Genomic DNA, 12,092 nt, shown 5'->3' on the forward strand with positions numbered 1-12,092 from the left:
CTGGTATGTGACCCCTGAACCTTTGTCCTGTGCAGGAAAGATCATCTCAGCCATAGCTCTGCGGCCAGCAAGGCAGCCCCCCACCACCAGGCCTGGTGGGCAGCATAGAGGGGCAAAGGGGCGCCAGGGAGCCCAGCCCCTGAGCAAGCAAGAGCGCCCTGGAGAGGGGCTTCCAAGAGGTCACAGTGAGATGGAACTGCCCAGCAGCATCTGCCCCAAACTGACCGACAGAGACGGCAGCTGGAGGCACAAGGACTCCTCCTGTTGCTCCTTGCCTCTAAGCCCATCGCTAGACTAGAAGCTCCAGGAGAGGGGGAACCAGCTTTCTTTTTTTTCCATGCAGGAGACCCAGGTTCCATTCCCAGCGCTTCGTGCACGGCCACCACCCATCTGTCAGTGGAGGCTTGCATGTTGCCTTGATGGTGCACAGGTTTCAGTGGAGTTTCTAGCCTAAGGTGGACTAGGAAGAAAGGCCTGGCAATCTACTTCTTAAAATCAGCCAATGAAAACCCTGTGGATCACAAATGGCCTGGTCCCATTGTACAAGAGATCCCCACGAGTCAGGGGCCAACTCTCCACAGAAGCTGACAACAGCAGAATAGCTGGCATGTAGTAAAACACAATCAATGATGCCAAGACACCAGGCAATCGACCCCAGAAAGCTTTCCCCAAATCTCCAGCCACTCTTCAAACAGAACAAGTTCCTCACTGCTCTCAGGGTGGGAGTGGGTCCCAACACACACTTTCAGGGAAAATATAAGAGGGATCAACCGCCAGTGGGCATTCCTTTCTGCCCGCGGGTCCTCATAAGAGATGGCCTTGCACGGCAGAAAGCTCATAGTTCTAAAGACGGAGGGAGGCCCTGATCAGCGATTAGCAAATGCTGAGGTCCCAGGCCAGCCCCCTAACTGTCCTGGCTGCAGATGCAGCCACTGAACAAGGGGGTCCACCCCCGGACTGGCTGGAGGGCCAGAAGAACCTCTGTGCAAGCATGGAAGCTTGTGTTCACAGGCTGGCCCTGCCCCAGCCCCCAGAATCTTGCCCCTGAGGTGGGCGTCCCGAGACTTGGGGAAGCGCTCCACACTGTCACATGCTATGAGTAAGTGGAGCCTTGCAGGCAACTGAAACCACCACGGCGTGCTTCCCCTCCATCGTGAATGAATCTCTTTATTATCTTTATGACCAAGCACCTTTGCCTGGAAATGGGATCCTGACTTCATAGAAATTCTGTAGAGGGAGAGATTAGGAAAAGGCAAGAGTCTTCTAAATCCTTAGACAGGAAAACAGCAGGGTGGGGCAGAGGGGCCAGACCCAGCAGATAGGGACCAGGAGAGACCGCAAACCCTTAGCTTTGTCCTGATTGTGGTGCCTCTCTGCTGGGAGGAGGTGGCTGCCGGGCCCTGGAAGAGCGCCCTATAGAAGCGCAAGTGTCTCCTCCCCACTTCCCAGCAACAGTGGCTTCTCACTCCCTTTGTCTTCAGATTAGCGGGCCCAGTAATCCCATCAGGCTTCCCAGCACCCACACCCTGCATCCCATCCAGATTGGCACCCCTGAGCCCTGGAGGGAGAAACCAGAAGCTACTCTAGAAGAAATCAGGCTGTGTTATCTAAAAGTGATAGAAAATGGAAATGAACACAATCCCCTCTTTTTAAAAAAGGATTTGCTGAGCACTTTCTAGGCACTAGGTCCCAGGGTTACAAAGAAAAAGAAACATGCTCCCTGCCCTCAGGGATGCCACTGGACAAAACCCATTGCCATCAAGCTGATTCTGACTCACAGCGACCCTATCAGACAGAATAGAGCTGCCCAGTAGGGTTTCCAAGGAGCGGCAGGGGATTCGAACTGCCAACCTTTTGGTTGGCAGCCAAGAGCTTAAACACTGTGCCATCAGGACTCCGTAGCTTCTCTCCCATTACCGTCAAGTAGATTCTAACTCATAGCAACCCTATAGGACAGAGTGGAACTGCCTCATAGGGTTTCCAAAGAGCGCCTAGTGGATTTGAACTGCCAACCTCTTGATTAGCAGCTCTAGCTCTTAACCACTACAGTACCAGGGTTTCTACCACTGGACAAGTTGTCAGAAATGTGATCTAAGGAACTAAGAGCTACCTGGGGGCCACTGATTCTCTGCAGAATCTTATAGTAGAACTCAGCCAAGGAGTGGAAGGCATTCCCACCCAGAGGGACACGAACGTGAAAAGACCCAAGCTGGAGAAAGTGGTACCTTGCAGAGGCAGCCTGGAGTCTGAGTAGCTGGAGCCTAAAGTTGTGGGAGGGGTGGCAGCCTATGAAGCTGGAGCTGGAGCAGGGAGCCTTGGACACAATCTAAGCTAAGAATTTTGGATTCATCCCGAAGGCAATGGGAACCACTGAAGATATTAGAAAGCCAAAGGGAAGCTTGGCAGCTGGCTGGCGGGACTGTTTGAAGACATGCAATCTTTGGGGATGTTTCTTATATATGAGATCTCAGTTCCCCAAGACTGGAATCCATTCACAGCCACATCTACACCTTAGTGTCCAAGCTGCAGTGGTCCAGCTCTCTCCTCTCCCCTCAAAGACTCCTCAGAGCTTTCAAAATAATAATAATAATAGCTAAAATCCATTGAGCCCTTAGTACATCCCAGGCACTAGTTTAAGCATTTTGCATATACTGACTCGTTAGTCCTCATGACCCTAGCAAGGTAGGTACTGTTACCTGCCTATTTTACAAATAAGGAAACTGAGGTACAGCTGGTGATGCAACACAGCTATGGGGTAGTGGAGCCCCAATAGCAGTTCAGTCTTCTGAGTCAGTATGCAGGGATCCCCCTACAGTCTGGTCCCACCCTCCCTTCCCAGCTCATGCCCTGACCTCCTGGAAGAGGACCTTCTCCAGCCAGGGCAGCCCCTCCCAGGAGCCTGGGCAAGTCTTCTGGCCCTGCCCCTTCTTTGCACTCCCTGGGGCCCACTCTAAGCTCCTTGCCAAGTACACAGGTCTTATCTGCCCCCTCCTAGAGTGCAGGCTCACTTAGGCACCATGAGGTTGGCACTGGGACTCACCTGTTTCAGAGGTATGTTCTCTCCAACAAGACTGGGCTTCCCAGAGCTACAGGGCTGTTTCTCCTGATTACCCGCATCAACCTCCCACTGCCCACGAGTCAAATTCTGACTCATAGCTACCCCAGAAGGGTTCCAAGGTTGTAAATCTTTACTGAAGCAACTGCCACATCTTTCTCCCACGGAGCAAGTGGCTGGTGGTTTTGAACCACTAATCTTTCGGTAGACAGCTGAGCACTTAATCACTGAGCCACCAGGGCTCCTTAGCCTCCACCAATGCCCCCCAAAATGAACTCTCATGGGACTGTATCCCTCATGGGATGTTATCACAACCACATCTTTCTCATGGCACTCACTGCTTTACGTTTCCAGAGTCTGGTCTGTTCTCGTGGCTGGTTCCCTGCAGGATCCTCTGGGCACTGTCTTCCCAGCACACCAGTCTGTGCCTGTCAGAGGCTGCACTCAATGAAGGCCTGTGGAGTGGATGAATGAACCCGACTCTGTCAGAGCAGTGTAATTTACAAAGCACTTTCATATCCATTAGCTCCAGGGCTATTCCTTACGTGTCTTCCTGGTCCTCCACACAGCTCAACACAGAAGTGGACGGTCACGGTGCAGCCTCCTAAGACTCAATGGATGGGAAAGGCTCGGATGAGCTGCCATCAGCTCTGATCACGGCGGGAAGGACAGTCCATGCTCTGAGACTGCAAACGTATTGAGGGCAAAGACTGGCGCTTATTCATCATCATCCCCCAGTGCTCAGCCCAATGCCTGCTACGTAGCTAAAAAAGAAAGAGTTGTCATTAGCTCCGACTCATGGAGACCTCGTGTGCGTCAGAGTAGAACTGTGCTCCACCGGGTTTTCAATGGCTGCGATCTTTCAGAAAGCAGGTTGCCAGGCCTTTCTTCCAAGGAGCCACTGGGTGGGTTCGAACCTTTCTGTTCGTAGCCCAGCGCCAGTGTTACATAGGGTTTTCAAGACCGTGAACTTTCAGAAGCAGATCCTCAAGCCTGTCTTCCAACGTGCCTCTGGGTGAGTTCGAACCGCCAACCTTTCCATTAGCAATCAAGTGCATCACCACTTGCTGCACCCGGGGACTCCTGCTAAATAACTACAGCCCAATAAATATCTGTGGAATATGTTGGATAAACCAGCTTCCCTCTCTGCAGAAGCAGGCAGGTAGGCTTCCTCCTGAGTTCTGCTTTTCTGATAGATCCCGAAGGGAGACTCGACTGAATTACTTCTGTTTCTCTTACGCTTTGACTTGTGGATTTTTTCTCTTTTTTTTTAATCTCAGATCTCTGATGGGAAAAGGTTATTATTCCTGTTTCGCAGAGGGCAAAACTGAAGCCCAAAGATGTGGGGTGTCCTGCCCCCAACCACTCCCTGGGAAGGGGGTGAGAGGTAGACATAGACTGAGGGAAAGAGGTGGGGTGTCCTACCCCCAAAGACTGAGGGAAAGAGGTGGGGTGTCCTGCCCCCATCCCACTCCCTGGGAAGAGGGGTGAGGGGTAGACCAAGGACACAGTGGCAAAGGGGTGAGGAGCCTACCACTCCTCCAAGAAGCAATGGAAGGAGCAGGTCTCCGAGTCTAGAACCCCAGCTCCCTGTAGCTAGCATCGTTCCCTGCATTATCCTCAGCCCTGTGGCTGGGGAGGAAGCAAGGCACCCTGAGAGGCAACCAGCCGAAAGCCACCTAGCTGCTTCTCAGGTGTCCCCAGCACCCTGCTGCCTGCCTGTGTGGGAGACAGATTACAAAGCTCTCCATCCTTCCCAAGGCTGGTCATGATTCTCCAAGCCCAAACCAACCAATCATTGCCAACGTGAGTGACCAAGAGCAAAGTAATCTTTCACCTCAATCACCTCCCTTCTGGCCTCCTGGGAATGCTTCCAAACCAAACCCATTGCCATCCAGTTGATTCCAACTAATAGCGAACCTTTAAAACAGAGTAGAACTGCCCCATAGGATTTCCTAGCTGTAATCTTTATGGGAGCAGATAGCAGGTCTTTCTCTCATGGAGCCATTGGGTGGGTTTGAACCGCCAACCTTTGGGTTAGCAGCCCTGTGCTTAACCACTGCACTATCAAGGCTCCTTTGGGAGTGATTAGACCCCCACATTCAAGGGATCCTAGGTCATCTGAAGGGGGCTGAACCCCTGAAAACTGCTTTCTGGAAACCCTACCTTCCTGCAGTTTTATTTCCAGGTTTGACCCCAGGCGAATGTGCATTCCCGTCTTCAGGCCCTCGGCCTGTGCCCCAGCTCCTGACCCCAGCCGTTACTGCTGTCCGCTCTGTTCCAATTCCAGGGCTGGGGCGCGCAGCCCCAAACTTCACTCCATCTGCGGGGACCGGAGTGCCCTCTAGCGGACGCGGAGCGCATAGTGGGGCTACGCTCACCCTCCCGGCGCCCAGCGGCGCCAGAGCACCTGGCCGGACCCACACTGGACCACGCAGGTTTGGAGACCGAGATGAGTGAAAGCGGCTTTTTTTTTTTGAGGGGCGGGGGAGGTGACTCGTGTTTTTTAGGCAAAGAACCTGGCAGTGCCGATGGGACGAGGCCGGGCAGCTGCCATGCTCCCTCCACCCCTGGGGCGCCCCGGCCTCGCCTCGTGGACGTGCCCACAAGTGACAGTCGCGCGTCCCCCCTCCCGGCTCCCAGGACCGACCACAGCCCACAGCCCGGCCGTGGCGTGTCCCCAGTTCCCCATCGGCAGGCCCAAGCAACCAGGGGCGGCCATCGGAGCTTGGGCCGGCCCGGTGGGGGCGGGGGAATGTCCTCGCGGGGTCCGAGAAAAGGGAAGGGGACCCGGGAGCCTGTCCCGCTCGGCCTCCCAGAACTGCCCGCGCTCCCGGCGAGGCGCCCCCGCCTTTGCCAGAAACTCTGCTTCTTAGAAGGGAGAGGGGGTGGGGGAAAGTGTGAATGAGAAGTGGGGGGCGGGGCACGCGCGGGGGGAGGGGCCGCTGCCAGGAACGCGCCCCGGGGCTGGCGCCGCGCCCGCCGGCCGCCCCTGCCGCCTCGGCCGCGCTTTGTCTCGGCCGCGTCCCTGCTGGTCTTGCCCCGCCTCGGGCCCGCCCCCCGCGCGCAGCCCCTCCCTCGCCGGCGCGCAGCCTTTCAGCGCCGCTGGTAGTGACTAAACATTACAAGAAGAACGGCGGGGCAGTTCCAGGAATAGGGGGGCGGGGCGCCACGGCCGCGTATATACCCGCCGCGGCCTCGGGCGGCTCCGACTCGGATCCCCGCGCCGCCGCCGCTAGCCCGCACGCCGCCCGGCCCCGCGCCCGCGCCGCGGCCATCGCCTAGCCCCGCCGGCCGCAGGGGCAGGCGGGCGCCCGCCCAGCCCAAGGGACGTGCGCGCCCGGCCCGTTTGTGGACTTCCAGGTCGCCAACATCTGGGCGCCGCGCGGGCACCGCTGGCCGCCGCTTGCGTGGGAGCCGTAGGAGGCGCAGCCGAAGTCGGAGACTTCAGTTTGGGACCAGGTAGGCAGGAGGGGCGCGGCGAGGGGGGGTGGCCAGTGGCTGGTCCCGGGCGCTGTTCCCGGTTTCCCCTCCCCTTCCCGGGTCCTTCCCGGCAGGAAGGGACGAGGTAGAGAGCAGGGCGGATGGACGCCGGGGAGCCCAGGTTCCCGGAATGTCCAGGCTGGGGCCGCGGCTTCTCTCTGCCCCCCGCCCTGCCTTGGGTTTCGCCCTCCGTCCCCATCGCTTGAAGCCACCGGACTGAGCGGCGCCCAAGCGTCCCGGGGGCCCTTCTCCGGCTTCCCACCCTGGCTGCGCTCCCGGACACCCAACTTCCGCGCCCGAGTTTTCCACTCGGCGCCCTCCCTGTGCGCGCTGCCCTCCCTGTGCGCGCTGGGGAGACCCCCGGCTGGAGGGGCGGGGCGGCTCCACGGGAGCCCGGGGCTGTAGGTGCTCACTCTGCTTGAGGAGCGTCCGGGCACTCATCGCGCGCGCTTCTTTTCCGTAGCCCCCCGGGATGCGGTAGCGCGGCCGCTGTGCGGAGGCCGCCAAGCAGCTGCAGCCGCCGCCGCCGCCGCCGCCGCGCAGACCCACGCTGGCTCCGTGCGCCATGGTCACCCACAGCAAGTTTCCCGCCGCCGGGATGAGCCGCCCCCTGGACACCAGCCTGCGCCTCAAGACCTTCAGCTCCAAGAGCGAGTACCAGCTCGTGGTGAACGCAGTGCGCAAGCTGCAGGAGAGCGGCTTCTACTGGAGCGCCGTGACGGGCGGCGAGGCGAACCTGCTGCTGAGCGCCGAGCCCGCCGGCACCTTCCTCATCCGCGACAGCTCGGACCAGCGCCACTTCTTCACTCTCAGCGTCAAGACCCAGTCGGGGACCAAGAACCTGCGCATCCAGTGCGAGGGGGGCAGCTTCTCACTGCAGAGCGACCCTCGGAGCACGCAGCCCGTGCCCCGCTTCGACTGTGTGCTTAAGCTGGTGCATCACTACATGCCACCCGCGGGGGCCCCCTCAGCCTCCTCGCCCCCACCTGAGCCCTCCTCGCCCTCCTCCGAGGTGCCCGAGCAGCCACCTGCCCAGCCGCCCACGGGGAGCACCCCTAGGAAAGCCTATTACATCTATTCGGGGGGCGAGAAGATCCCCCTGGTGTTGAGCCGACCCCTCTCCTCCAATGTGGCCACCCTCCAGCATCTCTGTCGGAAGACCGTCAACGGCCACCTGGACTCCTATGAGAAGGTCACCCAGCTTCCTGGGCCGATACGGGAGTTCCTGGACCAGTATGACGCCCCCCTTTAAAGAGCCAAGGGCAGGGGTCGGGGAGGGGGGCCTGGTGTCCCCCTCTTCCGGCACATGGCACAAGCACAAGAACCCAGCCTGGAGAGGCCCACCGCTCTGGGTGACCCGGGGTGGACAGGCCCCTCCTCCGCCCCGCCCCTGCAGTTGGGGCCGTGGACCTGGAAAGTGTTTGAAGGGAGGGGGAGCGCCACCTGAGCTCCCCTCCCCCACTCCAGCTTCTTTGGTGGAGCCGGCTGGCCTGGTGGGACAATAGCTGCGACAAGTGGATTCTCCTCTCCCCTTCCTTTTCTCCACTCCCCCTCTGTTTCCGAACCGGGGAGACTGCGGGAGAGCTGAACTCTTGAGAAGTGCCGGGGATCATCAAACTTTCCAGAGGAACTTGTTTGCTCTTTAATTTGGTTGAAACCGGAGCAGGTTGTGGGGCCTGGGGAAGGATGGAAGAGAGAGGGGGCCTGGGGGGCCCCAGGGCTGCCAGCTGGCTAAGGAAATGGGGGCCTTTTGCTGCAGATGGGTGTGTGCCCCACTCCCACCGCCCAGTTCAGGTGAGGAGGGTGGGTGCGTGCTCTTCTCCCTGCCTCTGGGGAAAAGGGCAGGGGCGGCCGGGAGGAGACTATATCCTGGTGCGGGACTCCTTCCTGAGTTCTGACCCCTTGATCTCTCCCTCGGGGACAATCGCAGGAAACAGGTCCTGGAGTCCACCTCGGGCAGACAGCCCAGAGACCTTCCCCCGTTTTAAGGGAGAAGTGGCATTTGGAGGGGCTGGCCAGTTACTTTTCTTTCCCCAGCCAGGCTGAAACTTCCAGCACTGGGAGAGAGGGGCGAGCCACCCTTGACCCCCAATAGAGAAGGTGGGGTATTCTGCTTGGCGCCTCCTAACTGTCTGGCTAGGAGATTCACCTTAAATGCTCCCTGTCCCATGGATAGGGATGGCACTCAAGAGGCCATACAATTCTCCAGAGAGCATGGGGTGGTCCACTCTCTGCTGCCCCATGGAAGATGGGTGGGGGGTGGAATCCATACCTTCCACTGGGCGCTAGGAGAATGCCAGTCACTCTGGTTGTCAGCCCAGCCCTATGGGCCGGTCTCTCCTGGGGGAGGAGAGCCACCTGGTCCCCTAGCCCCCCAGGCCCTGCACAGCCCTCCCCCCTTGCCTGGGGGAGGCAGACAGGAAGTCAGAGCCTGGGCTCCTGCCGTCCCCTGCACACCCCCTCCCCCCACACGCAGTAGCACTGATCAATGAAAACTTACAGGAATGTGGCAGCCACGGAGTTACCTGGAACTGTTCTTTTTTGGGGGAGGGGGGGACAAAACAAACACAAAAGTTTTCTGCGTTAGTTATTGGAGGTGGATGGGGGGCAGCTGTGTGTTGGGGTGTTTTTTTTTTTTTCCTTCTGTTTTTCGTTCGTTTTTTTTCATTAATGTTTACAATCTGCCTCAATCACTCTGTCTTTTATAAAGATTCCACCTCCAGTCCGCCCCCCCCCCAGGCCTTCCAGGCTGTTCAGAGATGCTTGAAGAACTCAACAAAATACCAATTCAAGTCAAACTTTGCACATATTTATATTTATATTCAGAAAAGAAACATTTCAGTAATTTATAATAAAGAGCACTATTTTTTAATGAAAAACATGACTCGAACTTTCTTCCCCCACTCCCCACCCCTTCTCTGCTTTGCTTTCTCTTTCACCCACGCCCACACTGGATCCAAGGAGAGGGTGCAGGGAGCCACAGAGGGTGCTAGCTCTTCCCCTTAACCAGCGGCCCCAAGAAACTCGGGGCCCCGGGGCGCTGGAACCGAGCGCATTTTCACGTCACTGCGCCCGCCAGTGTGTCACTGACAAGCTAAGGCAATCACCTTGACTGTTAGCACCAGGGGTAATTCCTGCTAGTCTGATTCAGATCTGACCAGAATATGCAAAGCAAGTTCGAAGGAAGCGCTTCAAAAGGCTTGCAGGGAGCAAGCTGAGCTGTGGTCAAAGCTTTTAGAGGCTCCAAGCTATTAGGCGCTCTGGCTTCTCAGGCAGGGAGATAGGTGTTCCCAGAAAGCCCAGACAACTGGATCCTGATGGTGACCTGAGACCTCTGCACATCAGGGTTCACGGGAGGTGGGGGAAGGGGTGACCCAGCTGCAAGCCCTGCAGGCAGCTGGGAAGCTTTCCGGGGGTCCAGGTGTTCCAGGGCTACCCAGCCTCTGCTCTCCCCACACCTCCACTTTCCCTCTCGTTCCTCGCTGCTCCAACCTGAGTGCTAGACAGAGAGACTCCGCCTCCCAATCAGCGCCATCTATTCAGTTTTCAGGCAGGCAGTCCTGGGCCCTAGGCACTTAGAGGCTACCTGGTTGAACCCTCCCAACCACCCCACAAACAGGTGCTGTCAGACCATGTTTTCTGACCCAGGAGCTGTGGGCTCCATGTGAGCAGGGCTGGACTGGTCACTTGTGGTGCCTAGAGCGGGCTCAGTAAATATTTGTCCACTGAACGGAGGCAGTGACTGGGGTGCAGGGAGGTTAAGCAACCTGCCCGAGGACACATCCCTTGGGAATGTGGGGAAGAAGTAGGATTGAAACCCAAACCAAAATACCAAACCCACTGCCATTGAGTTGACTCCAACTCATAGAAAGCCAAACCCAAAAAAACCAAACCTACTGCCACTGAGTTGATTCCAACTCATAGCAACCCTATAGAACAGAGTAGAACTTCCACATAGGGTTTCCAAGAAGCACCCGGTGGATTCGAATTGCCAAACTTTTGATTAGCAGCCATAGCTCTTAACCACTATGCCACCAGGGTTTCCCAGAGAAACCCAGGAGTTTTAGTCCCCAAATCCGTGGACTTCCTGCCTTCCTAAATGCTAAATATGTGCCCATGGTTGCCCACAATGAGCCCTCCCTGCAAAGCCAAGAGGGTAGTACCCCCTCACCACCCCCCTGAGGTCCCAGCACTAGAAAAAAAAGTTCTGGTAAAAACGAACATCTATGTGGCATTTCCCTTCCGTATCTGTTCCTCACCCAGATCCCAGACCTAGCAGCTGGGGGGATGAGTGTAATTCCCCAGGTAGGGGCCCTGTTCCCCGCTCTGGGCCTAAGATGCCCACAACAAAAGCCAGAGCCCTTTTCCGGACACCCAATAAGCTGCGCCAGGAATCCGTGTCCAAAAGGCAACACGGAGAGCAAATAAACAAAGTCATTTTTCTTTCCCATTTCCTGGACTTTTGGAGAAAACGACCCAAAATTTCGAGAAAGGGCCAGGCATGAGACAGGTTCTGCACAGAGTCGCACAGAGCAAGTGGAAACCAGCAGCTCGGTACTAGGAATCCGGACCCAGGTAGAGCCACTTTCCCAGAGCACAAGGGCAGGGGCGGGGGGAGATTCTGGGTCCTCCCCAAGGATGAGATCCTGGGGACACCCTGGGCCTGCTGGCCTGCAGCTCCTCTACCACTTACCTTCCTGGGGAGAACGCTAGGCCACACGGGCTGGAAGGATGACAGTGAGCCAGAACCATCATGGCACCTGGCGCTCAGTGTCACCGTCCTTGGCACCAGACACAGCTGGTTAGCCGGGTATTCAGCTTTCATAGGAAAAGAGCTCTCCAGGCCCAGGGGGAAGCTGTTCTCCTTGTCCCCTGGATGTTGCGCCTTGATTTGGGGGAGACAGGGAGGCAGGAAGGCGCCTGGCTCTTTTCCTGACACGCAGCTCCCGGCCCACCCTGGCCTCCTTCCCAAGCCTTTCTCTGTCTCTCCATTTTCAGTTCAGCAGCACCTGAATCAGCCCCCTGGTTTTGCAGACAAGGAAACCGAGGCCCAGAGAGGGGAGATGGCCTGTTCATGTTCAGGGCAACACCAGGGCAAAAATCTCCTGGATCGTTCTGCTCACTGTTCTCTCCTTCCTTTCTCTTTTCATCCCACTCCCTTAGGTTCCCGAAATCTTTCCCTACTGCTCAACCCTTGGAGGGGAGGACACTCCTCCTCCAAACAACTTAGTGGAGGGCCCCTGTCCTGGCCGCCAGAGGAGGGGTGCCCCTGGTCCCAGGATGGCTAAGACGTACTCCGCACGGAGCGGAACAATTCCCTGGAGCTAGGGCAGGTACCCCTGCCCCTCCCTTAGCAGGTTAGAGCTGGGGGTCCTAGGCGCCAGAAAAGAGGAGGTTGCTGCTCCCAGCCCCCTGTTATCTGCCTGCATCATCCCACTCCTGCGGTCCTAGAGCCCCCCTAAGGGGCCCTCCCCTCTCCCCGGGGCTCTTCCGTGCGGGCCTCCTTGGCGAATTAGCGTCAGGAATGGGAAACTCAAGGTCCGCTCTGGGGGGA

General features: G+C 57.6%; 1 protein-coding gene across 1 annotated transcript; it reads left to right on the forward strand.

The window, feature by feature from the left end:
* Positions 1–6,380: 6,380 nt before the first annotated feature.
* Positions 6,381–11,564, forward strand: SOCS3 (suppressor of cytokine signaling 3). The gene is made up of 2 exons (XM_064270644.1): positions 6,381–6,517; positions 7,002–11,564. The coding sequence occupies exon 2, from the start codon at positions 7,104–7,106 to the stop codon at positions 7,788–7,790; it is 687 nt and encodes a 228-aa protein (XP_064126714.1). The 5' UTR covers positions 6,381–6,517; positions 7,002–7,103; the 3' UTR covers positions 7,791–11,564.
* The last annotated feature ends 528 nt before the right edge of the window (positions 11,565–12,092 follow it).

This window comes from Loxodonta africana, chromosome 18 (assembly GCF_030014295.1).
Source record: "Loxodonta africana isolate mLoxAfr1 chromosome 18, mLoxAfr1.hap2, whole genome shotgun sequence".
Lineage (NCBI taxonomy): Eukaryota > Metazoa > Chordata > Mammalia > Proboscidea > Elephantidae > Loxodonta > Loxodonta africana.

What these genes read in the sequence shown, in the direction of transcription:
- SOCS3 (XM_064270644.1), top strand. Translation starts at nt 7,104, where the DNA reads ATGGTCACCCACAGCAAGTTTCCCGCCGCCGGGATGAGCCGCCCCCTG.